At 44.8% G+C, this 26,939-nt stretch overlaps 2 protein-coding genes across 2 annotated transcripts in view; both read left to right on the top strand.

Annotated features, from left to right (window-relative positions):
• The window catches only part of FAM47E (family with sequence similarity 47 member E), a 31,817-nt gene extending 24,017 nt beyond the window's left edge, over positions 1-7,800 (top strand). Inside the window, exons 7-8 of the mRNA XM_088021339.1 lie at positions 5,279-5,356; positions 7,735-7,800. Coding sequence (XP_087877465.1) covers positions 5,279-5,356; positions 7,735-7,800 — 144 coding nt within the window. The remainder of the gene's footprint in view (positions 1-5,278; positions 5,357-7,734) is intronic.
• A 12,747-nt stretch (positions 7,801-20,547) lies between these two features.
• Positions 20,548-25,023, top strand: STBD1 (starch binding domain 1). The gene is made up of 2 exons (XM_028100744.2): positions 20,548-21,239; positions 23,108-25,023. The coding sequence occupies exons 1-2, from the start codon at positions 21,035-21,037 to the stop codon at positions 23,965-23,967; spliced, it is 1,065 nt and encodes a 354-aa protein (XP_027956545.1). The 5' UTR covers positions 20,548-21,034; the 3' UTR covers positions 23,968-25,023.
• The last annotated feature ends 1,916 nt before the right edge of the window (positions 25,024-26,939 follow it).

The following is a 26,939-nucleotide window of genomic DNA, read 5'->3' as shown; positions in this document are numbered from 1 at the left end:
AATGAAGTCCAGCTGCAGGTGTCCCGAGGGTCCAGAGGGAGGAGGTCTGAGGCCTTTGGAAACAAAAATAGTTTCTCTAGGATTATGAACCTGGCCCGTCAGACATTGCTGCAGACTGTTTTTGCAGTTTTATAGAAGTTTCCCCACCAATGTCAGTTTGTAATCTGAGTTCATCTTAAAAGCCCTGCAATGGGTTCAGTAATGCAAAAACCAAAGAGTGGGGTTTGTCAGGGAGCCAGGAAGAACCAAGCCGCTGTCTTGAGTTTCCCATAGCCCCAACTTTTCATTTCATTTACAGCCCCTGTTTACCCATCTTACTTTCTGATTCAGGTACAGACTGTTGCCATGTTACAAGGATACCAGGATGGCCAAAATCTGGCGAGGAGGGGGCATTTTTTTGCAGAAGCAGAATGGATTTCATCCACGTGCCACAGTCTTTATAGATTTATTTACTGCTGCCTTTGCACAAAAGTCAGCCGGGGCATTTCCCTGACACTCAGGTTTCAGTCTCTCAGTGTGAGCCTCAGTTTTGATGACAGCAATTTCAGGAGGTAAGAGACTAGCAGTAAGAAGATCATTTACCTGTTGCCCATTTTTGTCTGAGTCCCAGAGGACATAAGAGAGCCCTTTTGTTTCTGTAACATCCCTAAGTCATGGACGACCCCAAAGACATGCTGGCTATCGGTATAAATACTAAGTTTGTCCTCCTGATAGCTGGCATGCTCAGGTAAGGGCACGGAGCTCTGTCTGTTGTGTGGATGGAGCTTAGGGAAGGTTTCCTCTCTCGAGTAGGTCATCTTGGGTAGGAGTAGCACAGCCAGCTTGAAAGTCCCCTTTTTCATTTCTACGGTATGACCCATCCACAAAGATTCTAGATCAGGAGTAGTTAAAGGAGTATCTCATAAATCAGGACCTGCTATCACAAAACAGGACATTAGTACCTTGTAGTCACGGACTCAACCTCCTCAGATAGAGGTAGTTATGTAGCAGGACTAAGAGTGTTGCGATGTTTAAGACACAGATGAGGCGGTGGACGCAGAAGGATCTCATAGGAAGTTAGTCTACCTGCAAGAAAGGCTGAGTCAATTCTGACTTAAGAAGACTTCGGACAGGGTCAGATCTGACGAGACTGCCACTCATTTTGCTGCTGCCTCTGTGGCCTTAAGACAGCTGGGATAGGCAAGAGCAACTGAATCAAGGTGTGTGCTGTACTAGGTAATAGGCCTCTGTTTACTACCCTGCTCTTGAGTGAGCGTTCCCAGGGCTTGATTATCCCTTTCCTGCACAAATAAGGTGAAAGGTTTTGCACAATTAGGTGGCCCTATGGCAGGCGGTTCTTACAGTGCTTCTTTCAGTCTCCTGAAAGCCTGCTCACGTTTGTCTTCCCAAGAAAAGTGTTCAGGGACTGAAATTTTAGTAAGTTCATAGAGTGGGTTAGCTAATAGCGAAAAATTAGGAGCCCATCATCTGCAATAACCAGTCAAGCCTAGTCATCCCCGGATCTGTCACCTAGTTGTGGGGTGTAGGAAATTCCTGGATTAGCTTAATTCTTTTGGGAGACAGCTGAAGTCCTTCAGGGCTTAGGTAATGACCCAGGTAATGAACCGTGTCTAGAGGTAACTGTAATTTTCTCTTAGAGACTTTGTGTCCCTTTTCAGCTAACTGCTCTAGCAAATAGATGGAATCTTTTATGGACTCCGTTTTGGAGGCTGAAAGTAGCAAGAGGTCATCTACATATTGCAAAAGGGTGGATTTCCCAATTAACTGGAGTGTTGCTTAAATCTTGGTGAAGTGCTCAAGAGAAGTAAGAAGCGACCTCATGAATTCTTGAGGCATGACTGGCCAGGTAGAGTGTTGACAGTTCAAGTAAGGCAAATAGATATGGCTACAGGGGTCACCAGGGGTGTCGAAAAAGGCTGAACAGATCCACCGCGGTGAACCTTTTGGAGTCTGGTAGAACGTGTGACAGAAGGGTGTTGAGGTTTGGAATGACTGGGATGGGGAATCACTGTCTTATTAATAGCTCTGAAATCCTGGAAAAATCAGCATCCCGTCCATGAGGTTTCCAGACTGGCGAGGTCGGGTGTGGCAGGAACTGGTACAAGGGATGATTAGCCCCGGGGCAATTAGGTCTTCTGTGAATGTGAGGCCTTGTACAGTCTCAGGCTTTAATGGTTAGTGAGGTAATTTAGGGAGAGGTTTAGTTATAACTGTCTGAAGTCTCTAGGAATGGCTTGTCAACATTTGGCTGCTATTTTGTGAGCTTCTTGTGGTCCCTGGGATGTTGAAGACCAAGGGTCTCGAATACCATCCATGGGGTTTTGCTGTCTTGCTTCCCGCCTCCATTTTTGGACTTCAGCAGTCCTACCAACACGTGTACATGCTGATGAAGACCTGGCAGCTGGGGTCAGGGGCCCTGATGATGACTCAGATTCTTCAAAAAACATTTGGTCTTCCTCCGTAGGTTTAGGAAGTTCTTTAATTATGGCCACTAGTTCAGTCTTTGACCAACGGGAGACAGATACCTGAGAGGTTTGTTTGCAACCTTGAGTCTTTTTATTTTAAAAGGTAACTGTCCAATAGTCTCTTCAGAGTGGAAAGGATGTTTGGACAGAGGATTAATACAACATGAGTTCTTAGGTAAAAAAGGATAGGAGCAGTTGGAGGAACCTCAGACCTATTGTCTTTTATTTTAGGTACCTCTTGTGTCTCTAATTTTTCATTGGCCTTTTGTAATGAAGTAGTTCAATGAAGCCATTTTGGAATCTATAAACCTTTTGGAGGCTTCTGCGTACCAATTAAGTAGGCATCCCGTTCTGTCTGTTGGACTTGGGACCCTCTTCCTCTCAAGTGCATTTCTTACATGAGTGATCTCTCTGACTTGAACGTTCCCCATAATGGTCATTGTAATTCTAGGTTATTTTTTAGTAAAAATTTGCCATTTTGCTAGATCCCTGAAGCTTCTGGGACCAGAGTTCTTAAACATAAAATAAGCAAGCATGTGGGAAGGCAGAGCTCTGCATATAAAGGATCCCATTTCTTTTAGCTAGGCCTTTGGGTTTCTTGGAGCCAAACCAGTACCTAAGAGAGCCTCTCATGTGAGTCTTCTCAAAGTGGCAAGCACTCTAACAGCCTTTAAATGCTCAACTTCTGCCCACCAGTCTTCAGCTTGACTTCTGAGATTATCATTAGCAGCTAGCCCTTATTTAATACTGAATACCTGAGGCCTCCCACCGGGCCTGTCCAGCCCAAAGAAGACCCAGATCAGCCCAAATCGGACCCAGTCCAGTCCCAAATCCAATCCAGTCTGGTTTTTAAGTTGGACCCAGTAACCAGCAGTTCCCTGTGTGGAATCTGGAGATTAGAAAAAGGATTGAACTAGCAGACCCCAAAGAATGGGGGGTATGGACTGATCCCAAACGAGTGGGGAGCTAGAGCCACCAACACAGATCCGGTGATCGAACCAAGGGCTTGGGTTTCCGATGGGCTGGGGGACTGTGGAGATCCAATCCGATCAGGAGCTTGAAGCAGAGTGTGGAGCTCAGAACTAAGAGGAAGTTCCCAGTGGTCCTCAGAAGCAGCAAGAAAGAGAACTCAAAGTGTCCTCAGGCACCACGCCTGTTTCTTATTGTCCCCAAAGTCACTGGAAGTCTCCTTGGGTCCCACTGCTGCCACCCAATCTGTTAAAGAACAACAGTTCAACCAAGTAAATCTGAAGATCTGATTGCCTTTATTCAATGATTCTTGAATTGGCAGCAGTTCATCTAACAAATAGAAAGGCATCCCAAGGACTTTTATAAAATGGAAGGCTTTTATAGGCAGAAGTGGGGTGGGATAAGGAAGTTATTAGCAAAAGAAAGAAAGGCTTATTGTAGGCAAGGTCACCTTCCTTAGGGGGAAAGGCTGTGGTTCTTCTGCAGAGCACCTCGCTAATGCTCATCAGGAAACTCCACACGTACTGGTTTAAAATCCCACTCCTGGGACAGGCTGAACCGACAGTTAGGTTAGGTATTAAATCTTGGTGGGGCTTAACAGAATTGACTCCATTTTGGGCCTGCTGTTCCTTTTTAACAGATCTCAAAATTATGGATATATTGTCAAGTGAAAAAAACGCTCCTGTTTCTCGCTCTATTAGTCTCAATTCTGGTCACCAAATGTGTCAGGATTTTTTTCCCCCACACCAAGCAATTGTCTGATTCTCCAGACACCAGCTGGGTGTCCTACTACAATTTAACTCAAGTCTGCCACCATCTACCTGGAGTTGGCATCAGACCTGACAGGGTAAGGGCTCAGTCTCACAACCCTGCCCCCACTTCCGATGCTGATCGCAAATCAGGTTCTCACCCGTGCTTCTGACCAGGATGTCCTCACACTTCCTCCTCGGGTTCTGTCATTTGCATGAAGAACGCAGGAAAACAGCTTACTTACGAGATTATGGGTTTATTATAAAAGGAGAGAACTCAGGAATAGCCAGATGCACAGAGCAAGGTATATGAAAAAGGGTTCAGAGCTTCTGTGCCCTCGCTGGGCACACCACCTTCCCAAAACCTCCACCTATTCACCAACCTGGAAGCTCTCTGAACCCTGTCGTTTTGGGCTTCTATGGCAGCTTTAATACATAGGCACGGTTGATTACATCATTGGTCATCTGCGATTAATTCAGCCAGAGATTGCTGGATGGAGCTGAAAGTTCCAACCCTCTCCTTACGTGGTTGTTTCCTCAGGCAACCAGACCCCATCCTGTGGCTCTCTAAGGGCTTTCCAAAAATCACGTTGTTAACATAATCTCTGTTGTGGTTAAAAGGGGCTAGTTACGAATAACAACAAATTCTCCTTTTGCCTTTGTGGCTCTTATCACTTAGGGAATTGCAATGGTTTTAGGAGCTCTGTGTCAGGAACGGGAAGAAGACCAAATATATATGTCTTATTAAAAATCACAGTATCATACTTGTTAATCTCAAATAGGTTAGATTCCAGACATCTGGGCTTAATAATTGTCTAATTGCTAAAAAGTGTTGCTTCTCCTTAATACAAGGGTTAAAAAAAAGGGTTGGGAAAGGAGAGAAAGTTGGACATCTTTTGAAAGCCTTTTATACTCATCAACTCGTGAACGTTATCTACACATATACTACTCCCAGATGAGAAGGAAGTGATTTAAAATGAGGTACTTTATAAAGAACCGACTGCTTTTATTAGGACAAGTATGGAATCAAACTTCTAACAGCTGACTGGGTCTTTTTTTGTCTTTGTTTTTGTTTTAATGTGGATCCTCTTTTAGGAGGAGTTACTTGCAGACCTTCATGGAACCACTGCCTTTAAGGATTTCATTCTAAGCAGAGGCTACAGGATGCCAAGTGTGAGTGAAAGCGTCCTTTCAGAAAGACTGGCTGAGGGGCTCACAGGTGTTGATGGGACAGGGTCAGTGCCCCAACAAAAGCCAAATACAGTTGACTCTTGAACACCACTGGCTTTAACTGTGCGGGTCCACTTACATGTGAAAAAAAAATTTTTTTTTGGATAAATACAGTACAATACTATAAATGTATTTTCTCTTATGATTTTCCTAATAACATTTTTCTCTAGCTTACATTAATGTAAGAAGATGGTATATAACATATATAACATACAAAATACATGTTAATCAACTGTTTATGTTATCAGTAAGGCTTCTGGTCAACAGTATAGATTATTAGTAAAGTTTTTGGGGAGTCAAACTTATACATGGATTTTCAATTGGGGGGGGCTGGTGCCCCTAACTCCTGTAGTATATTGTTCAAGGGTCAACTGTACTTCTTATACCAGGACTCAGGCCCCTGGAAGAAAGGGCATGCTTTTCCCCAGACAAAGGCCCAGAGATATGATTTGGCTTTTGCTTTTTTTATTCTGCCTATTTGGTGTCTGCTGTCAGAGGTGCTGTCTTCCTATTCACTTACCTGCCTTGAATTTGGCCTTAATGGGACCAAAGTGAAAAGGGGTCATGTGCAGGGCATGTGCCTTGCAAACTCTGTCACTCGAACACTCTGAAGTCTCCAGAAAGTCTTTGAGTGTCTTTTACTTCCACATCTAAGGACAAAGAGCTACAGCTTGGGTCAGGACAAAATGGAATTGAGATTCGCAATCGTGTTGTACTATGGGGTCAGCCTTGTGTGGAAACAGAACAGGGCAAAAGTTCACTTCCCAGGGGCCCACCAGTATCTTCTGTGTTTTCCCCAGTTTTTCTTACCTCCCTGTAGTTTCCCCTCTCTTAACTTGTAAAGCTAGCCCCAGCTGCTTCCCACGTGGAGTGGCCATGCTTGGAAGGCCACGTGCCACATGGGTGGGGTGGGAGGCTGGCAGAGCAGACCATTTTTAGCAGGAGGGCCTCAGAGCCTAGAGTTCTGTGCCCAGCCCAGCCCTGTCACCACAGCAAGAAACCAGCTAGCCAGGCTGCCAAAGTTGTAGCTATTGAGTCATGCATTTATCCAGTGTCCTCTGTGTGCACATCCCATGTGTCTTTAGGAAGCCGTGCAGCCAACATGAAGTTCAGGAATGCAATCCTGGATTTCTTCTTTTCCATGAATGGCAGAGGGAGAGGAAGAGAATCCCAAGCAGACTCCCACTGACACGGGGCTCCATCTCACGACCCCGAGATCATGACCTGAGCTGAAAATGAGTTGGATACTCACTGACTGAGCCACCCAGGCACCCCTATGTTTATTATGTTTTATCTAATTACCTAATTGCACATATTATATATCTTACAACATATGTAAATATACTTGAGCACAAATATAATTATGTGATATATGTGTATATATAAATGTATACATATATTCCTCTTGCCAAGGACCATATATATAGGAGATATATATATATATATATCTCCTTGTTTGCTGTTATAATAATTCAGGTCTGTCTTAACCTTTTTTTAGTGGCAGAACACTTTTTAAAAAAATTTTGATTTGTTCCTTGTTGGTTTAATCCATTTTGTTCACGAACATTTAGTTCGATTTTGGGCAAAGAGAAGCATGCCTGACACACCGGCTACACTCTTTTGGCTGCATTAACTAGAGAGAGATAATGCCCCTGACTACAGCTGAGTCCTCTGAGAACGCCTGTCATTCAAAACCCTGGAATATATTTTCTTCCTTTATTCTTACATCCTATATCCTCTATTTTATCAATAACATTTCAACTAAAAGAGAGGAGGAAATGTATTTAATATATATATTGTATGTTTTCAATATGTCATTATTTAAATATATATGCGTATATGTGTATACACACACACACACAGATATAAACATTCATTCTCTTTTTATTCACGTGAGGTCTGTGTACTCTGTACATACACATTCATATATGTTACATGAGCACAGGTACTTTATACACATTCTAGTATCTGCTGCTGGATTATCTACTCTATTCATTACCGTCAGCTTCATTCTGTCTGCTACACAGATGGGTCCCAGGTTTTTAATAGAAGGGATGAGCAGCACGAGGCTTTGCTGAGCTGAGCTGGGCTGGACTTGGGCACAGAACAAATGGGAATTAGATTTAGGTATTTCTGATGCTGTACAAACAGCTTCCAAAGTCCCACATTTATCATGGCCAATTGTCAACACGGGATTTTGAGTACTAGAAGGATATATGTCAGAGTGTGAAATTGTGAATTTGGGTATGGTAGTGATTGTAGGAAGGACTGTACAATATTTGTTTGCCAATCTAATGAAGGTTTACTTTTTTTTTTTAAAGTTCCTTGAGAAGATGTATATCAGGAAGGAACATAAATGTGAGTGTAATAAGACTTCTGTAAAATAACTCAAGCATAGAAGAATCTTGGGAAGATGATTAGACCAATTGTATTTACTACATACTTGGCTATTTCTCTGTCTCATTTTAAACCTTAAAAAGAATTTATGAGTGTCTCATGAACATACAACTTTGACTTGGCAACATCCATAAAGTTCATACTTAATACTTAAAAACATTTCACAATGGCTGTCTGCTTCTGTTAATCAATATCTTATATATCCTATCAGTGGTGAGATCAATAGTCACACATAGTCTTCTCACACTTTTGTAGCATTGTCAATATTACATAGTTATATCAACTATTTGTAAAAAATAAATAAAACCATAAATAAAAGCAGAATTACTCTGGGGCACCTGACTGACTCTGTCGGTGGAGCATGGGACTCTTGATCTCAGAGTTGCATGTTTGAGCCCCATGTTGGGTATAGAGATTACTTAAAAAAATCTTAAAAAAAAAAAAAGGCAGAATTACCCTATTGCATTTTCCCATAGTATTATTTTCCCTGGTCTTGAGTGAACACCACCTTTATTCTTTCTTTAGAATATTATTTTCTTTAACTTTGAATAAAGCTTACTCAAGTTTTTTCCCTTTTTAGGCATGTTAGTCTTGATAATAAATGTATACCTAAAGATAAGGTCATAAGTCATAAAGTTTAATGGAAATTCAAGATGATATATATTTTTAAATTAATTTTCCAAAAATTATTTCTTGTTAAAAAGGTTAATGTCCATGTTAGGAAAATCAGAAAATATAAACTAACAGAATATAGAAATTGTGACTAATTCCTACAGAATCAGAAATAACCACTTTTCACTCACTGGAATACATCCTTCTAGATGTTTCTCTATGAAACCCACTTTGTAAAATTTAATCAAAAAGGGAATTTATTAAAAGAATGCTGAGTCCCAAAGTTTTGTGAGTGACTGCATCTGTCTTCAAATACAAAATCTCTGGGTGATGACCTTTCATCCTCTGGGTATGTCACAATTTCATCTCAGTAATCTGCTGGACTGACTACATAGCAATTGTGCTGGAAACAAGTCTTTGCCATGCCCTCTGTGGTGATGGAGTACATGATAGAAGCATGAACCCAATAGTGTCAGCCCATTCCTGTAAAATTCGTTACTTAGTGAAAGCCAGTGTGGGGTGGAATACCATGGTGGTGAAAAAGCATTCAGTAAATCTATGAATGTTGGTGTGGCCAGAGGTTTGTTAAACAGGAACACAAATCCAAATCCAGAAAAAGTAGCTATTCCAGTAAAACCACTTTTCTCAGAATTCCTTGATGTTTTCAACGCATCGCACATGCCCACTTTGTTCATGAGATCACTAGGCACCGTTGGAGTGCCTGGGGAAAGATGTAGGCTGACATGCTAAGGCTAGGTTAGCCTTTTTATGTGATTATTGAGCACTTCCTCTACAGTGGAGACCTTCGGCAGGTATTCATGAAGAACCACATATCTTCATACTCTAGAGGATCCGTTCTGAGAGACCCCCTGAATGCCTCTTCCCCAGACATCTTTGTTACCATCAGCCTTGCATTCGTGACCTTCCCAGTCTGGCCACCCAGCTAAACCATCAGTTACTGTCCAGTACAGGTGACATATGCACCTCAGGCCATGTCTCCTTTCAGACAAAGTGGTCAACAGGATGAAATGTTAAAAATTCTGCCTACTGGAGAATTCTCCTCAGTTGTTCTTCAGGGCCAGCCTTGAGTTGGACTAGAGTGTTGTGGCATCCACTTGTGGCACTGCCATCATCTTGTGCAGGTTGTCTGTTCAGTCCTCTGGACTTCGCGAGCATCCCTGGGTCAGATGTGTAGGTGGAGGAAAAGCAGCAGTATGCGAGGACTGAGCACACCATGCAATCTGTTGTGTCTTCAATTTCTGCTCAAGCCCAATCTTATACAGAGAACTTCCACTCGATCACAGGAAGCCATATAATTTGGTATTGAACATGTGGACTTTGGGGCCAGAGGGTCCGGGTTCAAACCAAGCTCTGCTACTTATGAGCTATATGACTAGGTGGCAAATCACTTATCCTCTCTCTCTATCGGTTTTCTCAGCTGAAGCAGGGATAATAGCAATAATAACAGAAGTGCCTCCCAGAATTGTGGTGAAGATGAAAAGAAATGTTACAAGTAAAGTGCATGGAACAGTGCCTGGCACACTGTTCAGACACACTAAATGTTAGCTGACTTTATGGCTTGGTGGATCAGATGACCCTGAGTTTACAATGGGCATCAGTCACTTGGTTACCTAATGCCTCATGATCAGGCTGCTGTATTTATTGGTGCCAAGCAACAAACCAAGATTGGCCTCTCAAAAGGAGAACAGTTATATGCCACAGAGTTCACGGCTGGGCTGCAAAACCCTGGGGGCCTGTGCTCTGCTTTGCCTTCCTGGACGTGCCAAAGCTCCATGCAGCAGCCCAATCTGCCACAGGTGTTTCAAGTACACTGGATTCATTGGATCAGAGGGCAGAGCTTCCTGGACCGGCTACAAGCCTTCTCTTGCTTCAAGCTGCCCTCAAAGCTGTCACCTTTCAGCTGGCTGAAGAAATGAGCTGAAACAGCACATCTAAATCTGGCCTTCAAACTCCAAAGAGAAGTGCAAGCAGCACACCATTATATATTATTTCCAACACCCAGACATAAGAGATGTAACTTCAAGAGCATAGATACTAATAAAATATTGTTAATAACTAGAGAGTGATAAGTTTTTGAGTTTTTATTACCTTTGTTGTTAATGTAATTTATTTATAAGTACATTTAAGTTTTAATAATGACTGTGTTTACCAACCAGCTCACGAAATTCTTGAAAATTTCTCAATTGACTTTTGTGATCTGGTACAGACTGTCTCTAGCACATTACTGATGGCATGATTCAAGGCTAGGAAAGATGTTAGGGGTGAAGAATGAAGAGAATTGGCTACCCCAACCTCCTGACAGATTATGTCCACTAAGGTCATTACAGAGTCTTCGTGCAGGATGAGAAAAGCCTCACACACAGGGGATGGGGAGAATTTGTCTGACGAGGAAGGCTGCATTAGTTTAGGTGTGCCAAGAAACAGATGATACAACAGGATTAGAAGTTCAAGAGATTTCAAGGGGGGAGAGGGATCAGGAGAACATAGGGAGAGGCTTTAGATTATGATTCATGTGTAATGCCAGTGGAAGGAGAGAGGGAAGGCAGGAGGATTGGGGGAAGAAGAATCTTGAGCTGCAGCTCAATTCAAATAAAGGTGTGGCCAGGCCAATGGGGAGTCTTCAAGGCAAAGTTGCCAAAGGTGGATTCTCACATCTTGCCAAAACTGGCCTGCCTTGGTACTTCACGTGCTCCCCCATTGGGAGCAGCCCGGGAGCATGGCCTCGGTGCAAGGGTGGGCAGCTGCTGAGTGTCAGTCAGTCATACTCCATGCAGCAGGAGATCTGAATAGTGTATTTCCATAGGTTTGGGAGCTCAGGGAACTAGAAGCCATCTGAATCTTTCCATGTGTTCACATTTTAGCATTCAGGGTCACACTCTTTCCCAAGGAATGCTCTATCTTCACCAAAGAGATCTGGCAAAGCTGTGGATTCAAATGATATTTTAAGTCAGCAAATTAAAAGGGTCCAATTTCCCCCCTCTTTCTCTCTCAGTTCAACAGCTGCAAGACATGAAATTCTTTAGAAAGTCCTTTAGAGAGTCCCTGATTTGAGGGGGGGTGGTCTGTGTTTATTTTTTAAATGTTCACAAATTATTTGATGCTCCTCTCTTCAAAATGTGGTGTGTAACTCCTTTCCCCCTGAGCATGGGCTGTATCTAGACTTGATTATTAGCAGCAGAATGTGGAAGAAGTAATGACATGTGATTTCTGAGACTAAATCACAAAAGACAATGTGGCTTCCTCCTTGTTCTCACTTGGATCATTTGCTCTGGGAGAGACCAGCTGTTATGTTGTGAGGACACCCATCCTACCTATGGAAAGACCCACAAGGAAAGGAATGGGAGTCTTCTGCAAACAGTCATGTGAATGAGCCATCTTGGAAGTGGAACTTCCAGCCCCATGAAAACTTCAGATGAGAGTGGAAGCCCAACCAACATCCTGACATGAGAGATCCTGAGCCACAACCACCCAACTAAGTTGCTTCTGAATTCCTGACTCTAATGATTCTTGTGTTAAGCCATTAAGTTTAGGGATTATTTGTTATGCAGCGATAGAAGAACAATATAGATTTTAATGCCTGGAAGCGGGATGCAGCTATGACAAGAACTTGAAATGTGGAAGGGAGCAGGAGGACTGGGTAGTGGGTTGAAGCTAGAGGAACTTTGAGGACAGTGTTACTGAAAACTTGAAGAGCTTTGAAGAAATTGTTAGCAGAAGCCTCATGCACTTTGAGGAGCTGGTGAGTAAAGGCTTGCAGGAAAATGAAGTAAACACTTTGGAAATTGAAAGAAATGGTCTCCTTGTTATGTAATAGCAGGAAGTGTAGCCATACTGTCACCTGAAGTAAGGTGGGAAGTAGAGAAGGTACGTAATGAACTGGGTGATGAAACTAAGGAGATTTTTATACAGAGTGTTGACGGTACTAGAGATACTGCTTGCTTCTTGCTGCTTATAGTAAAATGCAAGAGGACATAGATAAGCTGAAATAAGGACAGTTAAACAAAAAGGAACCAGGACTTTATGGTTTTGAAAATTCCTAGCCTTTTAGATGACAAATGATGTTTAACTTAAGAAATGATTTGTAGCAAAGATTAAATCCAAAAGGACACAGAAAAGGACATTTCCAGGAAAACATGATCTAAAGGTGAACCCAAGGATGTAATTGTTAAATCCGTTGTTAAGACCTCAGAAAGACTGCCGGTGATGCTTCTGAGTACCATTCAGTCAGACAAAAGTTCTACTAAAATTTTTAAGGTTGCCTCACAGATTCTCTCGCTCAAACAATAGGGCTTCTAAGAAACTGAAGGATGTTGATTTTCAGGAGAATCTCAAGGCAGAGAAGGGCTTATCTCAAAGAGATGTGTGGGTTTGTGGTGTGGACCCAACTTACTGGGTCCACAGGAGACCTGCAAAGTTTTTTGAAGAATTATATTGGCATAAACACTGCCAGCTTGAAGAATGAAGAGAATTGGCTACCCCAACCTCCTGCCAGATTATTTCCACAAAGGTCATTACAGAGTCTTAGTGCAGGGTGAGAAAAGCCTTGCACATAGGGGAATAGGGAGAATTTGTCTGACGAGGAAGGCTGCATTAGTTTGGGTCTGCCAAGGAGCAGATGACCAATGGGATTAGAAGTTCAAGAGATTTCCTACGAGAGGGAGCAGGAGAACATAGGGAGAGGCTTTAGATTATGATTCATGTGTAATGCCAGTGGAAGGAGAGAGGGAAGGCAGGAGGATTGGGGGAAGAAGAATCTTGAGCTGCAGCTCAATTCAAATAAAGTTTTGGTCAGGCCAAACTGCTTAAGGCTGTCTCTCTGCCCTCTACCCTCTAATACCCACACATGCACTCTCCCTCTCTCTCAAAAAAAAAAAAAAAAAAATAAACAATCTTCCAGATCTCAGTTAACTTTACGGGGTCAGTATCAACGGCAGCTTAGTAGAAAAGCAGAGCCCCGGGCCCCACCCCAGATCTACTGAATTGGAATCTGCATTTAGTAGATTTAAGTTTGAGAAGCCCTGGTTCAGAGCTATTATCCTCACATGTCTGTGTAAGACCTTTCTCTGGTTATGTATTCATTTTCCTTTTATTCCAATGACGATTCCTATCCTTTTGCCCACCAAAGTTACTCTCTCTAATCTGTTTCAATACTTGATCTTAAATATGCATATGGTTTTGAAACTCTGTAGTGTTGAGTGTTTATTTTCAACTTACATAAATGTTATTGTACTAGAAATCTTATTGTTTCTTACCCTTTGTCACCCTCATGTATTTAGGATTTAATTATGTTGCAATGTGTAGTTCTAGTTCATTGGTCTGGCTACTGCATCATATTTCATAGGCATCCACTATGTTTTACTTAGCTATTTCCCCATGATGGGCAGCTCGGTGGCCTTAAACTTACTGTTGCCCCAAATAACACTGTGTGTCTTGTGCAAAATTTTCCCTGGGCCACACATGTTCAGGAGTGGGATTACTGTGTCATGGGGTATATGAATACTTAAATTTCACAAAATTCTTCCAGATTATTCTCCAGATTGTTTCTACCTGTTTATTCTCACTGGCAACATCACATCTTCTTTCTAATATTTGGATGTAAAATGGTATAATATCATCGTTTGAATTTGCATTTATCTGTTTACCAGTATTCCTGCACCTTTTTGCTAGCCATTCATTTATTTAACCAAAAATTACTGTACATGCCTTTTATGTTCCAGGCACTGTTCTAGACCCCAGGGAAAAGCATCCCCTATTCATTTTACATTGGAGTTTAGTTTTTGTTTTCAATTTTTGGCAATCTGTTGGAGTTCATTATAGATCCACATTTTTTTTTAAATTTTTTAAATTTATTTGTCAGAGAGAGAGAGAGAGAGCACAAGCAGGGGGGAGCGGCAGGCAGAGGGAGAAGCAGGCTCCCTGCTGAGAAAGGAGCCCGATGCGGGACTCCATCCCAGGACCCTGGGATCATGACCTGAGCTGAAGGCAGACGCTTAACCTACTGAGCCACCCAGAAGTCCCTATAGATCCACATATTAATCCCTTGTCAGTTTTAATAACACAAAAATCTCCTCATCTGGATCTGTCTGCTACCTTCGTCTATGGCATCCTTCAATGATTAGCCTTATTTTCATAAGGTCAAGAAATGTTTTGGCCTCCTATATTATGCAATATCACAGTGATAGTCTCCTGGATTTTGTTCAATTAGCTATTAGTGGTTTTTGTAGTTTTGTAGTAGTTTTACCATTTACAGGTAGTGCTTTATTCTATCCAGAGTCCACCCTTATATGTGTACAAAGTTGTAATCCACCTTTCTTTCAGTACAGTGAGCTGGATATCCCAACACAGATTTCCCTTTTCTCTGAAAGCTTCATCATTTCGCGGAAGAGATCTCCTCATTGAGTCTATTCTGGAACTAAGATGAGTCAGAGGTTTGCAAACATTTGCAGTTAGAAAATGTCCCTGTGAAATCTGAAACTGGGCAGCTCCCATGTGACTGCTTTGCAGAGAGGTTTGGCTTGTGGTTCATGTTCTGGGGAGGAGCAGAAGCCGGAGGCTTGACAGCAGTGGACAGGTGCTGGAGGCGGTGAGTACCGTTCCCTGAGGAGACGATGGCTTGCAGAGAGAGCAATTATAAATTAGGAACAAGGCTGAAATTCATTGTAAATATTGGAATACCACCCAGAGGCGTTCTCTGGTGTCACACATCCACGTTCGCACACTCACCTCTAAAATGTATGCTTTGAAATTTGGAGATGGTTTAGTAGTCAGCCGTGAGGATTCAGTGTAGCTAGAGTTTCAGAGCCTGGGTCCTGGGAGGTCAAATACTGGGCTCAAATCCCAGCTCAGTCACCCAGCAGCTTTGTGACCTTGGGTAGCTTACATCTCTCGGGGCATTACACGAGATCATCCTTATAAAGCACTTAGCCTAGTGCCAGTATACATGAGGTATTCAATGAAAGAAGGACAATTAAAAGGCCTCTTAGATAATAGACTTTGCATTCCAGGGAACACAAAGAACAAATGAACTCTGGCCCTCAAGGAATGTATGATCTAGTATGGGGATGAGATAAACTACGAAAATAATTATACCAACACAGAAAACCTATTTTGTTTCTAAGACAGTTACAATATGTAATTCTTTTCTTTGAAGTCTGCCGACATATCAGTTTGAGGGCTGGGGGTGGGGAACGGGATTGTGGACTGGGGTGAGGTTTCATGGAAGTTAAGGGGCTTCTAGGAAATCTCTAGACCAATGAGTGAAGGTTCCAGCAGTAGAGTCCCAGTTTGGCTGGAGTGCGGATCAATGGTAAGAGAATGGCCTGGAGTGGTCCTTGGGACTGTGTCATAGAGACCTTGAAGGCTACAGTGGGGTTGAAGTTAATCTGGTAGACCCAGGAGATGCCCTGTGGGGAGCTGCTCTGTAGGAGGATTAAGTCTGGAGTGGCTGCAGAGTGGATCACAGCCAGAGGAGAGGGAGGTGCAGACAGGAACTGGGAAGCGGTTGTCTGGTCGGCTGGACAGTTAGGTGGGGCCTGGGTGGGGGTGAGGGCCCTGGAAGGTTGGGGAAGGGAGCACAGCAGAGCCCAGGACTGAAGACTCAACACGATCCAGGAGGGACAGGTCTCCCAACAGGTGATCTCTTCTCCCAGTGGTGATTTCCTCTGCTTTCCTTCAAACCTCAGCTGGACCTCCTTTCTCTCACTCAGCTGATAACGTCACTCCCTGCCTCCTGTGTACCTCAAAATGTTTCTTCTGTTCATTCTTTCCTCTTTGCATGCCTGTTTCCTCTCCTTCATTCATCGCAGGCCAGCCCTTCCCCTGGTGGTCTGGAACCAGCTTCCCCTTCCCTTATGCGATTCCCATGAAGCTTGTCCTCACATCTTCGGGTGTGGTCTTAGCCTTAAAACCAACACTGCCAGTTACTTTACCAGCAAAATGGGTTTATTCTGGAATAGTCGAGAACTGCAATGTGAAACAATCAAAGCCAGCAAAACCAGAGGCTGGTCTAAAGAACAAAGAAGAGAAACACCCTTTCATAGAGGAAAGGGGGGCAGCTGGGAGGTCTATTAATAACAAAAGGTCCATTGGAGGAAACTGGGAAGTGGAAGCATAATGGCTTTTCCTTGGCTGAGTTGTGACAGTCTCTCATTGGCTGGACTATTGCTGCGGAAGGAGAAACATTTCTTCCTCCTGCTGGGCTAGTGCAGTAGGCACTCAAGTAGAATCACTGCTGGGTCCTTCTCTTCCTGTTGGGTCCGCGAATGACCACAGGTGGTAGGCTGAGAGAGCTCCTGCTTCTCCATTTTAAAGGAAGTTTCCTTTTATTAATTTTCAGTCTTCACTGGCTCTTTCCTCCTTACAGTCATGCCCAGGTAGGTCTTTCTTGGTCTGAAAGAACTTCCTTTGGACCTTGTTCTGGTCTTAAGGGACACTTCTATTTCTCTCCTACCCTTTGCCTCCAGATTTCTTGAGAGAAGGCTAACCTATGACGGTTGGACTTCATAGCCTTCCCCCCATTTATACCTCAGCCTTCCAAAACAGAGTGCATACCCTCACAAATACTGAAGTCACCGAAGACCTCGTATAGGTCAAATCCAACCATTTCTTTTTAGTCCTCTATCTCCTTAAATTCTGCTGAGCACCACCCCTGTTCTCCCCTCCCCACCACCTTCTTGCACGGACTTTGGAAACAAGTCTCCTTATTCTCTCTCTTCCCTAACTCTTCCCTCCCAACCTCTTTAATCCCCTGGCCTTGCAGACAAAGCTGCTTTTAATTGTTTTGTCTTCACACACACAGGAGGGAGAAATCTTTTCTTGCATGAAGTTAAAGAAAAAAATGTTACATAAAAGTATACACATACATATAGATATAAATATTAACATTATATATAAGTAAAAATAAATATAAATATAAGTGGCCTTTAGAAGTCCATCACTGCCTCCCTAATATGCATATTGGACATTTTTAAGTTACATATATATGAGATATATATATATATATGACATATATAAAACCTTCAAATATCCATCCATATCTATATCTATCTATTTCTACTCTATTTAATAGAATAGTAACCAATTAGAAAATGGGCATTACATTATGACCCCTAAAATGTAATATAAAGACATAATAGCAATGTAAGTAGCCATAGGGAGGCAGCTTTCCAATCTGTCTTCTTGAAATTATGCCAATGGCTGAAGCACGTTGATTTCCCTTTGTAACGTTAATCTCTACCACAGATTTCACTGTCCCCTCTCTGTGAGGAATTTCCAATCTCTCATTAAACAACATGCCCCCAGTTCGAGCTGCCTGCTCTTGGCTCAAGTTTAACACATTCCAGCAGAATGGATCATCTTCCTCCCGCTTCTACTGAATCTGCTTTCCTTTTCTGTTTCTTTCTCCCTAGGCTCAAAGACTTCCACATAAAGGCAACACTATTTGCACCCGTATAGTGATAAACATGGTACTATTAGTGCAGGAAGCATGTTTTTAGATTATGTAGCCACAGACTTCCAAGAAATACGGTAGTGAGTGGAGTACTGCTTTTTTTTTTTTTCTTTTTAAAGGAGCAACACAGAGATCAATGAGTCAACATTTAAGTTTAGAAAAGCCAAAAGGAAGGCCAAATAATGTTCTTTTAAAATGTTGCATGAGAAAGCTGATACAAAGTAAAAAGAGTTATGATGGGTGGAAAGAACTGCATCATTTATTGGTTATATGTTTAATAAATAGCAATTGATGACAACAGTAAATCTTTACTAAGAACCTTCTAGTTATTAGAAATGGATAGTGGGGTTTGCTCTCTATGATTTTACAGATCCTCTGGGATTTCATTTGTGAGCACATTGATAAAGAAACTTTGACCAATGAGCAGCTCATAAAGTTATCAGTGAGGAAATAAAATGTTCAAGAATTTTCATACAATTCATAAAACCACTCTATTGGCTTTAGAATTTGTAAAATTCAAGGACGTCCTACGTCCTTGTCCCATGTCCTATGACATCAAGTTTTATTTTGACAAAAGGAGATAGAATAATTCTAAAATTTTCTACAAAATTCTATTAAAAATAGATCTATAATAGTCTTATGACTTACGAATGAATTAGTAAGACATTCACTTTCTTAAAAATATACCTTTGATACCACTTTTTATTATTTTCAACTTACCACAAGATTTTTTTTTTATCTTAAAGCTGCCTGGATTGAGATGAATGGGTGGTTGCTAGTGGTTTTTAAATTTTCGAGGTCTTTAAAAAGTTCATCATTGATTCTAATTAGTTTAAGACATGAAACCTACTTGACAGAAAAGAAGTAGCATCTACATTGTGCCAAAAAATGCAAATAGAACCTATATGAAGAAGATGGCATTAAGCTCCAGCCTGGGAATACATGGAGCTTTTAATCCATTCACTTAACCTGTACTTTTTGAGGGACCACTCTGGGAATGCTCTAGGTGCCAGGAATTTAGCAGAAGACAAAGGACAATAAACCCTCCTTTCAGGTAGTTTATCTGAGGATAAAGAAAGAAATCAACCAGAACAAATCATGGATTTTACAGTGTATTAGAAGTGATGCCCTAGGGCGCCTGGGTGGCTCAGTCGGTTAAGCGTCTGCCTTCAGCTCAGGTCATGATCAGATCCAGTCCGACATTGGGCTCCCTGCTCAGCGGGGAGCCTGCTTCTCCTTCTGCCCCTCCCCCCGCTTGTGCTCTCTCTGGCTCACATTCCCTCTCAAATAAATAAATCAAATCTTAAAAAAAAAAAAAGAAATGATGCCCTAAATGCTACAGAAAAATAAAGCAAAGAAGGTTATGGGGGGAGGGGGTTGTAATTAAAATTGGGATTATCAGGGAAGGGCTCACAGGGCAGATGAGCCTTGTGCAAACACCTGGAGAGGGTGAGCCAGAAAGGATAGCTATCTGGATGCATGTCTGCAGACTCATCCACTCAACTTTCGGGGCCCAAGACAAGCCCCCAATTCCCCTGCTTACTGAAATTGCCACCTACCAATCTGGAGTGGTTTGCCTGGGTCTCCAAGCCACACTAGCGCCGGCTTCAGATCACACTTGAGAAGCTCCTGAGGAAGCTTCGAACTAACAAGGTCTTTTTGTCATGAGCTACAGAGCAATTGGACGGTCCTGGGCAGAGGCTCAGGGGATGTTTTACCAATCATCCCGACTGCTGCTTTGGAAAGTAGCCTGTAGGGTCTCCAGGGTGGAAGCAGGGAGAGCAGAGGGAGATGAAGGCAGTAATCCAAGTGAGAGATGCTGGTGGCAGACCAGGGTGTCACAGAAGAGTAGTAGAATTCTTCATACAGTAGTTTGAAGAAGGAGTGTGAGTTTGCTACTTTCTGCCTACTGGGAGAGGGGAAGAAAGGAGAGCGGAGGACGACTCCAAGTTGTTGGTGTGCCAGCCCTGGGGAAGGATGTGGTCGCCACTTCCTCCGAGATGAGGGAGGCAGGGCAAGCAGCGGGCCTGGGGAGAAGACAGGGAGTCAGGCCTCAGGGAGCTGGGGTTGAGCTATCTGTTAGCGCCCAGGAAGAGAGGCCCCGTCCCCCTCCCCCCTCCCTTAGGACTGTAGGAGTTGTGACCCGAGGGAGGCTCGCACCAGCCCTCCGGGAACCGGGTCAGGAGCTGTGTCTAATTCTCACTTAGCTCCCATGTTGGGTGACTTGTGAGGATCAAATGAAACACATACATTACCTGGCACACAGCGCTTAACAGAACGGGTTGCTGTTTTTATTAATAAACCCATCTGTAGGAGCTTGTCTTTGGGCAACATCCAGTCCAGACAAGAGGGCACGCGTTTTGCAACCCCCCCCCCCCCCCAGAGGTCGAGGAAGAAGCAACGGCTGGATGTGGTTGAGGTGACTGGCACGGATAGATGGCTGGGTCTCAGGCCAATCCTTTCATTTTACCAGGGAGTGGCGGAGGCTGGGGGGGAAGCTCGGCGCAGCTAACTCGCGGCCAAAAGGGCTTTCCCCGCCCGCAGTCCGCTGCGCTCCCCGCCTGCCCCACCCGACCCGGCCCGCCACCCCTCCAGCCAGAGCCCAAGCCCGCGCCTCCCCGACGCACGTCGGCCTCTCCCGCGTCTAAGTTCCCGGAAGCCTCCGTCCGTCGCTGGCCGCGCCGCGGCTGACAGTCCACAGGGAGGAGGCGCCAAGGTGCCCCGCGCAGGCCGAAGCCGGAGCCGGCCTTACGGGCAGCTGGAGCGAGAAGGAAGGGCGGCGGGGCAAGGCCCGGCGGGCGCGCGGCAGCGGGGCGCACTTGGGCTCTCTCCGCGCGCGGGCCACACGGGGAACGGAGCACCCACGCACCCGCCAGCCACGGGCGGGGTCGGGAATGAACATGCTGGAAAAGGAGGCGGTCGAGTCTCCGCCCGGCGGGAGCCTGGGACTGCAGCCCCGGGGCGGGCAGTGGGGCGGGGCTGGGAAAGTTGAGTATTAGTCGCCGAGGGCTGGGCCCCGCGCAGGAGCGCCGGCCGCGGGGACCGTAGAAGGCTGGGGCGGGCGGGGTAGGTGTGGCTCTGTTTGTGTGACCCGAGCCCCCGTCCCGGTCGCGGTTGCCTCCCGCAGCTGCAGCCTCTCAGCCATGGGCGCCGTCTGGTCCGCCCTGCTGGTCGGAGGGGGCCTGGCCGGAGCGATTTTCGTGTGGCTGCTGCGGGACACGGGGAAGGAGAGCGACGCGGAGCAGAAGGACGCCCCTCTTGGGGACGCTGCGGCTCCGGGAGGCGATCAGGGTGGCGCCGGGGGACTGAGCCCTGGACCTTCCAGGCGGGAGCTGGTCACCAAACCAGGTATTCTTCCTCCCACGTCTCGAGGGCAGATCTGCCAGGGAGCTTTGAAGTTCACCGAGAGAGGAAAAAAAACCCACCTGGAGTTTTTCTCGCGGCCCCTCCCCGCGGACTAGCCTCCCCTGCCCGGGGCACGACCCTCCCCACGCCTCGCATTTTCCCCGGAGCGCACGCGCCGGGCAGGTTACTCGCCCTCCACGGAAGCCCCGGAGGTTCCCTGGCCCATCGTCCGAGGGCAGCGCCCGGCAGAGTCTCTGCGCCCGGCGCCCGCCCAGGAGGACCTGTCTTGCCCCTCCGGCCGGGTCGGGGCGGGGCGGGGGGGGGATGGGCTCCTGCGCTTGGCGGCGCTTGGCGCAGTGCGGGCGGCTGCAGCGGCGGCGCCCCTTCCGGGCCTTACAAAAGGAGTGCTTAGGTTCTGGGGGATCCTACAACCCTCTTCAGTCTCCGACCGAGCAGGGACACTTTCTCAGTCCCAATCCCATAGCCTCACGTCCTCCCATCCCTCACCCCTTGGAAGAGCCCGGTTTGGGAACACCCAGGCTGTGAGCACCTCCCGCTATCTGGACGCTTCTGTCAGGAAGTTCAGGTTGGACTCTGGTCATGACGGCCTCAGCTGAAGCCTTAAGGCTGCATGCTGGCCACCCATTTCAGAGCTGTGGGCCCCGACAGCGCAGGGTTGTCTAATACCCCGGGAAGGGACCTACGTATTAGGGGACCCGACACCGATGAGTAGAATTGACATCCAGGTTTATGTGTGTACATGTCAGCGACTGTGTACTAGCCAAAGTAAGAGCACTGGCAGAAACCCTTAGCTTCCAGTGCCCTCCCTTGGCCAGCTGCCCATGCCTGGACTCCAGCCGAACGGTGAAAATGACATCTGGGAACTTTATTTTTAGTGGAGTATGTGTTCACGTGTAACCATTTGAAAATCTGCTTCTGTGCTTTTCTTGGGATTGGTTTGAGATGAGCGAAGAGCTCATTTATCTTCTTCTGAAAGCCAGCCTCATGTTTTAGGTTGGAAAACTGGGAATTCAGGGTAATATTTATGTCTCACAACGCCACCATTAAAAAGAGGTAATATATTAAACAAGGCCAACCCCCAACCCCAAGAGAAAACCCCCATCTGTGCTGACTGTATGACTTTGGAGATTTCGATCTTGTAGGGAGCTATTCGGACTGTTGGTAAGGTGGCCAAGAAGGAAACTGACCCTTTAGGGAGCTTGGATTGTGCACTGTAAGAACATTTTTTTTTTAAAGTGTAAAATGGGAGGCGATGTAAAAAGCCTACCTTTTGTTGAAGAGGTTCCTGCTGCATATGGGGTTGGCAAGGAGAAACCAGCCCTCTCTTCCCACCATCACTCCCAATTCTTACCCAGTGATTTGCTGCCGTGCTTTGTATCTGCCCACATGTGTGAGAGCTGATCCCCGGTCTGCATGCAGTTCCTAGGAGTACAAGTGTACTCTTAGGGTCCGTGGGGTAGCCATGAGGACCTTTGCCCCACAGTGGAACAGCATTTTTTGATGATGGAAGCTGAACAACATGGCCTCATGCCAACATGGCCTGGACTGCGGAGATCGAGGACCAGCACAGGGTTACAAGGCTGCCTCCACAACTTGCCACTTCATTTACACTCTTGTGGGGCACCCTGATGTGCCTTTTATTGCTGGGTATGCATGCATATTCTCAGAGTACACTGTTGGTTCAGTTAGTGTCTGAACTCCGTAATTAAGTACTTATTTTGAATCAAGACGGATTTTGTGAGCTGCAGCTAGATTAGTGGTAAAGTCTTCAATAACTAAACCTATTTTCGCAGCCTTGTTTCTCACAAGAACTGCCTAACACTATTGACATTTTCCCTTTGGTTTTTTAGAGCATCTTCAAGAAAGCAATGGATGTTTGGTTTCGGAGATCAAAGGCCATGGTAACTTGCAGGATGCAGCATGGAGACTGCAGAGTCCTTCTGGAAAAGACAGTGATTGTGACAGTTCAAGAGAGCATGTTCCTTCTGGACAGTTTCCAGACACAGAATCTCTAGCTACATCGGAGACTGGTAACTCTCGGGGTTACTCTGAAGTTTCAAGAAATGAAAGCCTTGAATCTCCTATAGGAGGATGGGGATTCCAGAAAGGACAAGAGGCACTTGCTAAAGTAGCTTCCTGTTTTGCAGAAAAGTTGTATTCTAGCAACCTGGTCATTGACAGAGCCAAAGAAGTGAGCCTTGCACAGTTGAGCAATCAGGACCAGGCCGACAATGAGGACTGGGAAACGGTGTCCAGGCCCTCATCTTGGGGAGATGCTGGTTTGGGTGGCAGTCTTGAGGCTCCAGTGTTAAGCCCAAACCAGGGAATGGACTGTGGCAGAAGCACTATTATGGAACCAAGAGGTCCGAAAGTGGATGTGAGCCGAAAAAAGGTAGCAGCGGTGTCTTCAGGGTCTCAGCGAGTCAGTGTCGGGTTCCAGGTGCATTATATCACAAGCACTGGCACGCAATTCGTTGCAATAACCGGAGACCACGAGAGTCTTGGGAGGTGGAAGGCCTACATCATACTGCAGCGTAGCAAGGATGGGTTCTGGTTTCGTTCTGTGCCCCTGCCCGCAGATACGGTGGTGGAATGGAAGTTTGTAGTGGTAGACAATGGGGAGATTACCCGCTGGGAAGAATGCAACAATAGGTTCCTCGACACTGGCCATGAGGATAAAATGGTTCAGAAGTGGTGGGGGATTCACTGATTCAGTGTTTCAAAGTACCAGAGAGGCTGTTGCAGAATCTGGAAAAAGCTAAGTTTGCAGAGCACACTGAATAATTTTAAATAAAGGAAGTAGAACTCCAAATTTAGCCATCGGCGTTGTTTCAAATTTGCCAGTGGTTTTTGTCTAATGTGCAGAAGTATATATATATGTAGGTAATGCTTTCAGTGAGCGTGGCCTTTTTTTCCCCCGTGGCATTGATGGGTGGATTTTTGCTGATCCATCATTACTTCAGGGCTTGGTCCTCTTGGGGCATGACTTGGCCACACCTCAGGTGTGGACTGGCCAGGACACATACAAACCACCCAGCTGCACAGGGTTCAAGCTTGAGCCTCTGGCTGATCTTTAAGCCCAGGGAGTGAAGCAAGCCTCATTTGAAAAGAGCTGCTTTCCTATTGGTACAACTGGAGAAACTCTCTCTTTACTACATGCACACTTTATATTTAAAAATAATTAATGCCATATGCAACTGTGATCAGAAATATCTGGTCACAAATATGAATAGCAAGGATGTGAAGACTTCCCAGTGTTTTTTTTGTTTTGTTTTTTTTTTTTGCTTGATTTTACCTGCTAGCTGTGGTTTGAAGGTAGCAAGTAAGTCTTTGTCTTAATGATGGCAAACTGGTGTAGAAACAAGAGGCCTAGTCAGAGTCGGTCATTGGGAGGAGCCCACAAGTAGAGGGAACAGGAATGCCATTAAGGTGTAGGCTGCGTGAGGTGTCCTGCGTGATGCTCCTAGAGGCCTGGGAGGTCCAGGTGCAGCCTGACTGCAGGGGGGGACACAGCTGTAATTTATGTCTAGGGCCTTTGTAGGACCGTCTCTCCCTTTGCCCCTCCTCTCTCACGGGTCTGGACTGACAGATGGACTGGTCCATAGCAGTCATTTCTCCTGCCCTCTCCTTTCAGACCAGTAGCTATCTTGGGCAACAAAATTATAACAGGACAGTGATACAGAAGTACATCTTTGTTCTGAGAAGAAATAAAATATTTAAACTTTATTATAACTGAACAAATAAAATCTGAGTTTTACTATCTTTATTCAGTGTCTGAATTACTTGTCTAAACCTTAGTACTATAATAGCTTAGATGTAAAATAAAATATTTTCCTCCACTAATAACAGACATGTAGAAAAAAAGCAAACATCAGAGGCAAGAGGGGTCCATTTTTCTCCTCTCTTTGGAGAAAACATTTTAGATTTAAAAAAACAAACTTTGCCTTTGTTTGGAAGGACATTATGCGTGCCTGTACTTGAATTTTTATGTTAAAACAACTTGTAATAAGTATAACATCTTTTGGCGAAACACAGCGTTTAAGCCTAGTTACAGGTGGTCTTTGCTGAGAAGAGCATAAACCCAATGGAAAATGGTATTAGGAAGTACTGAAAAGAACAGGACAGTTTTTGGCTCATGCAGCACTTGTATGTTAAATTCACATATACTTTTTATATTCTTCAGAATGAATTTCACATTCTACCAGTAAGGTCTTCAGAGGGCATTTACTGTTACTTCACAGAATGCCCAACATTTCTATCTGGTAAAATTAAAGGTAAAACAGTTTACAATAAAAGTATCTTTAGAGTTCTTTCACTAGCAATCTTATCATTACCTGATGAAATAAAAATTAATCTTTCAGTAAAACCAACTGATGTAAGAGATACATAGAATATCAAACTTTGTATTTTAAAAGAGTGTTGTAAGACCGACAGGCTTAGAGTGTAATGCTGCCATTTGGAGGAGAAACCGGAGGACTTCGCTGATCATCAGCGCTGCTGGGCCTAAGGCCATCTGCTCTCACAGACACCATACAGTTGAGAAGGCTGCACCAGAAGCCTGTTCCATGCTCACTAAATACCCGCAGTGGCTGTTTCTGGCACAAGGGCGGCTCTCCTTGCAGACTGTCTCCCAGGCTGCTTCTGTCCTGGGGCTCTGCCACCCCCAGGACCTCACTGTCTACCATACCCGGCTCACGGAAGAGGAAATTACGTGAGGAAGGACACAAACGCTTACTATTCTGGCCAGAAAGTGCCACACATGGCTCCATCTGCAGGTCTTTAGTGAGGACCGGTCAGGAGGCGTGGGGGAGGCAGGGCTGGGAGAGAGCCTCGAGCAGGGCAGCCATGCAACAGGGGCATCTGTACTGTGCAACAGGAGTATGGACTTTTCTGGACAGCTGTCCTGCCACATTGTCCTGTTGTCTCCGGCACGAAGACCAGAAAGACAGATTAGAGGGTTAGAACTTTCAGCCCCATCCACCGATCTCAGAAGGGGAGTGGGGGGCAGCAGATTAAGCTCTACAGAAGAAGATTGGATGAGCTTCCAGGTTGGCAAACACATCTAGGTCCTGGGAGGGTGATGTGCCCTGAGAGGCATGAAAGCTTCATGTACCACAATGTCCTACTTTGCCCTGTGCATCTCTTACATGTGGCTGTTCCTGAGCTGTTTCTTTGAAAATAAATGGGTAATAGTAAGTAAAGCACTTTCCTGAGTTCTGTGATCTGTTCGAGCAAATTAGTGACACTGAGGAGGGGTTGGGGGGAACTCCAATTCATAGTTGGTCAGTTAGAAGTATGGGTAGCCCAGAATATGCAATTGCATCTGAAGTGGGGGCAGTCTTGTGGGACTGAACCCTTAAACCTGGAAACTCTGATAATAACACCAGGTAGTTAATGTTAGAATTTAATCGACTCCTAGGACACCTAGCTGGTGTCCACAGAGAATTGGTTATTGGTGTTAGAAAACACTCCACATACAAAAACCCCCTAATCTAAGAAAATCTAATCAAGGCAGACTTTATCCATTCAATCTAGAAGTTACCCACAGGCTGAAGAACACATTTTTTTCCTTTCTTTCTTTGTAGTTATTAACCTGTAATAGAGAAACCTTTCCAAAAGTTTTAATTAGGGGCCCCAATGTTCTGTTATCTGATGACATTCATTGGTAAAGATGGAACAGTG

The sequence above is a fragment of the Eumetopias jubatus genome, unplaced genomic scaffold (assembly GCF_037043125.1).
Source record: "Eumetopias jubatus isolate StellerSeaLion01/CBP00866 unplaced genomic scaffold, mEumJub1_p1.0 scaffold_2, whole genome shotgun sequence".
Taxonomy (NCBI): domain Eukaryota; kingdom Metazoa; phylum Chordata; class Mammalia; order Carnivora; family Otariidae; genus Eumetopias; species Eumetopias jubatus.
This window is presented reverse-complemented; position numbering and strand designations above follow the sequence as displayed.

What these genes read in the sequence shown, in the direction of transcription:
- STBD1 (XM_028100744.2), top strand. Translation starts at nt 21,035, where the DNA reads ATGGGCGCCGTCTGGTCCGCCCTGCTGGTCGGAGGGGGCCTGGCCGGA. An exon ending in GGAGCTGGTCACCAAACCAG is followed by an intron (nt 21,240 to 23,107) that starts GTATTCTTCCTC and finishes TTGGTTTTTTAG; the next exon opens with AGCATCTTCAAGAAAGCAAT.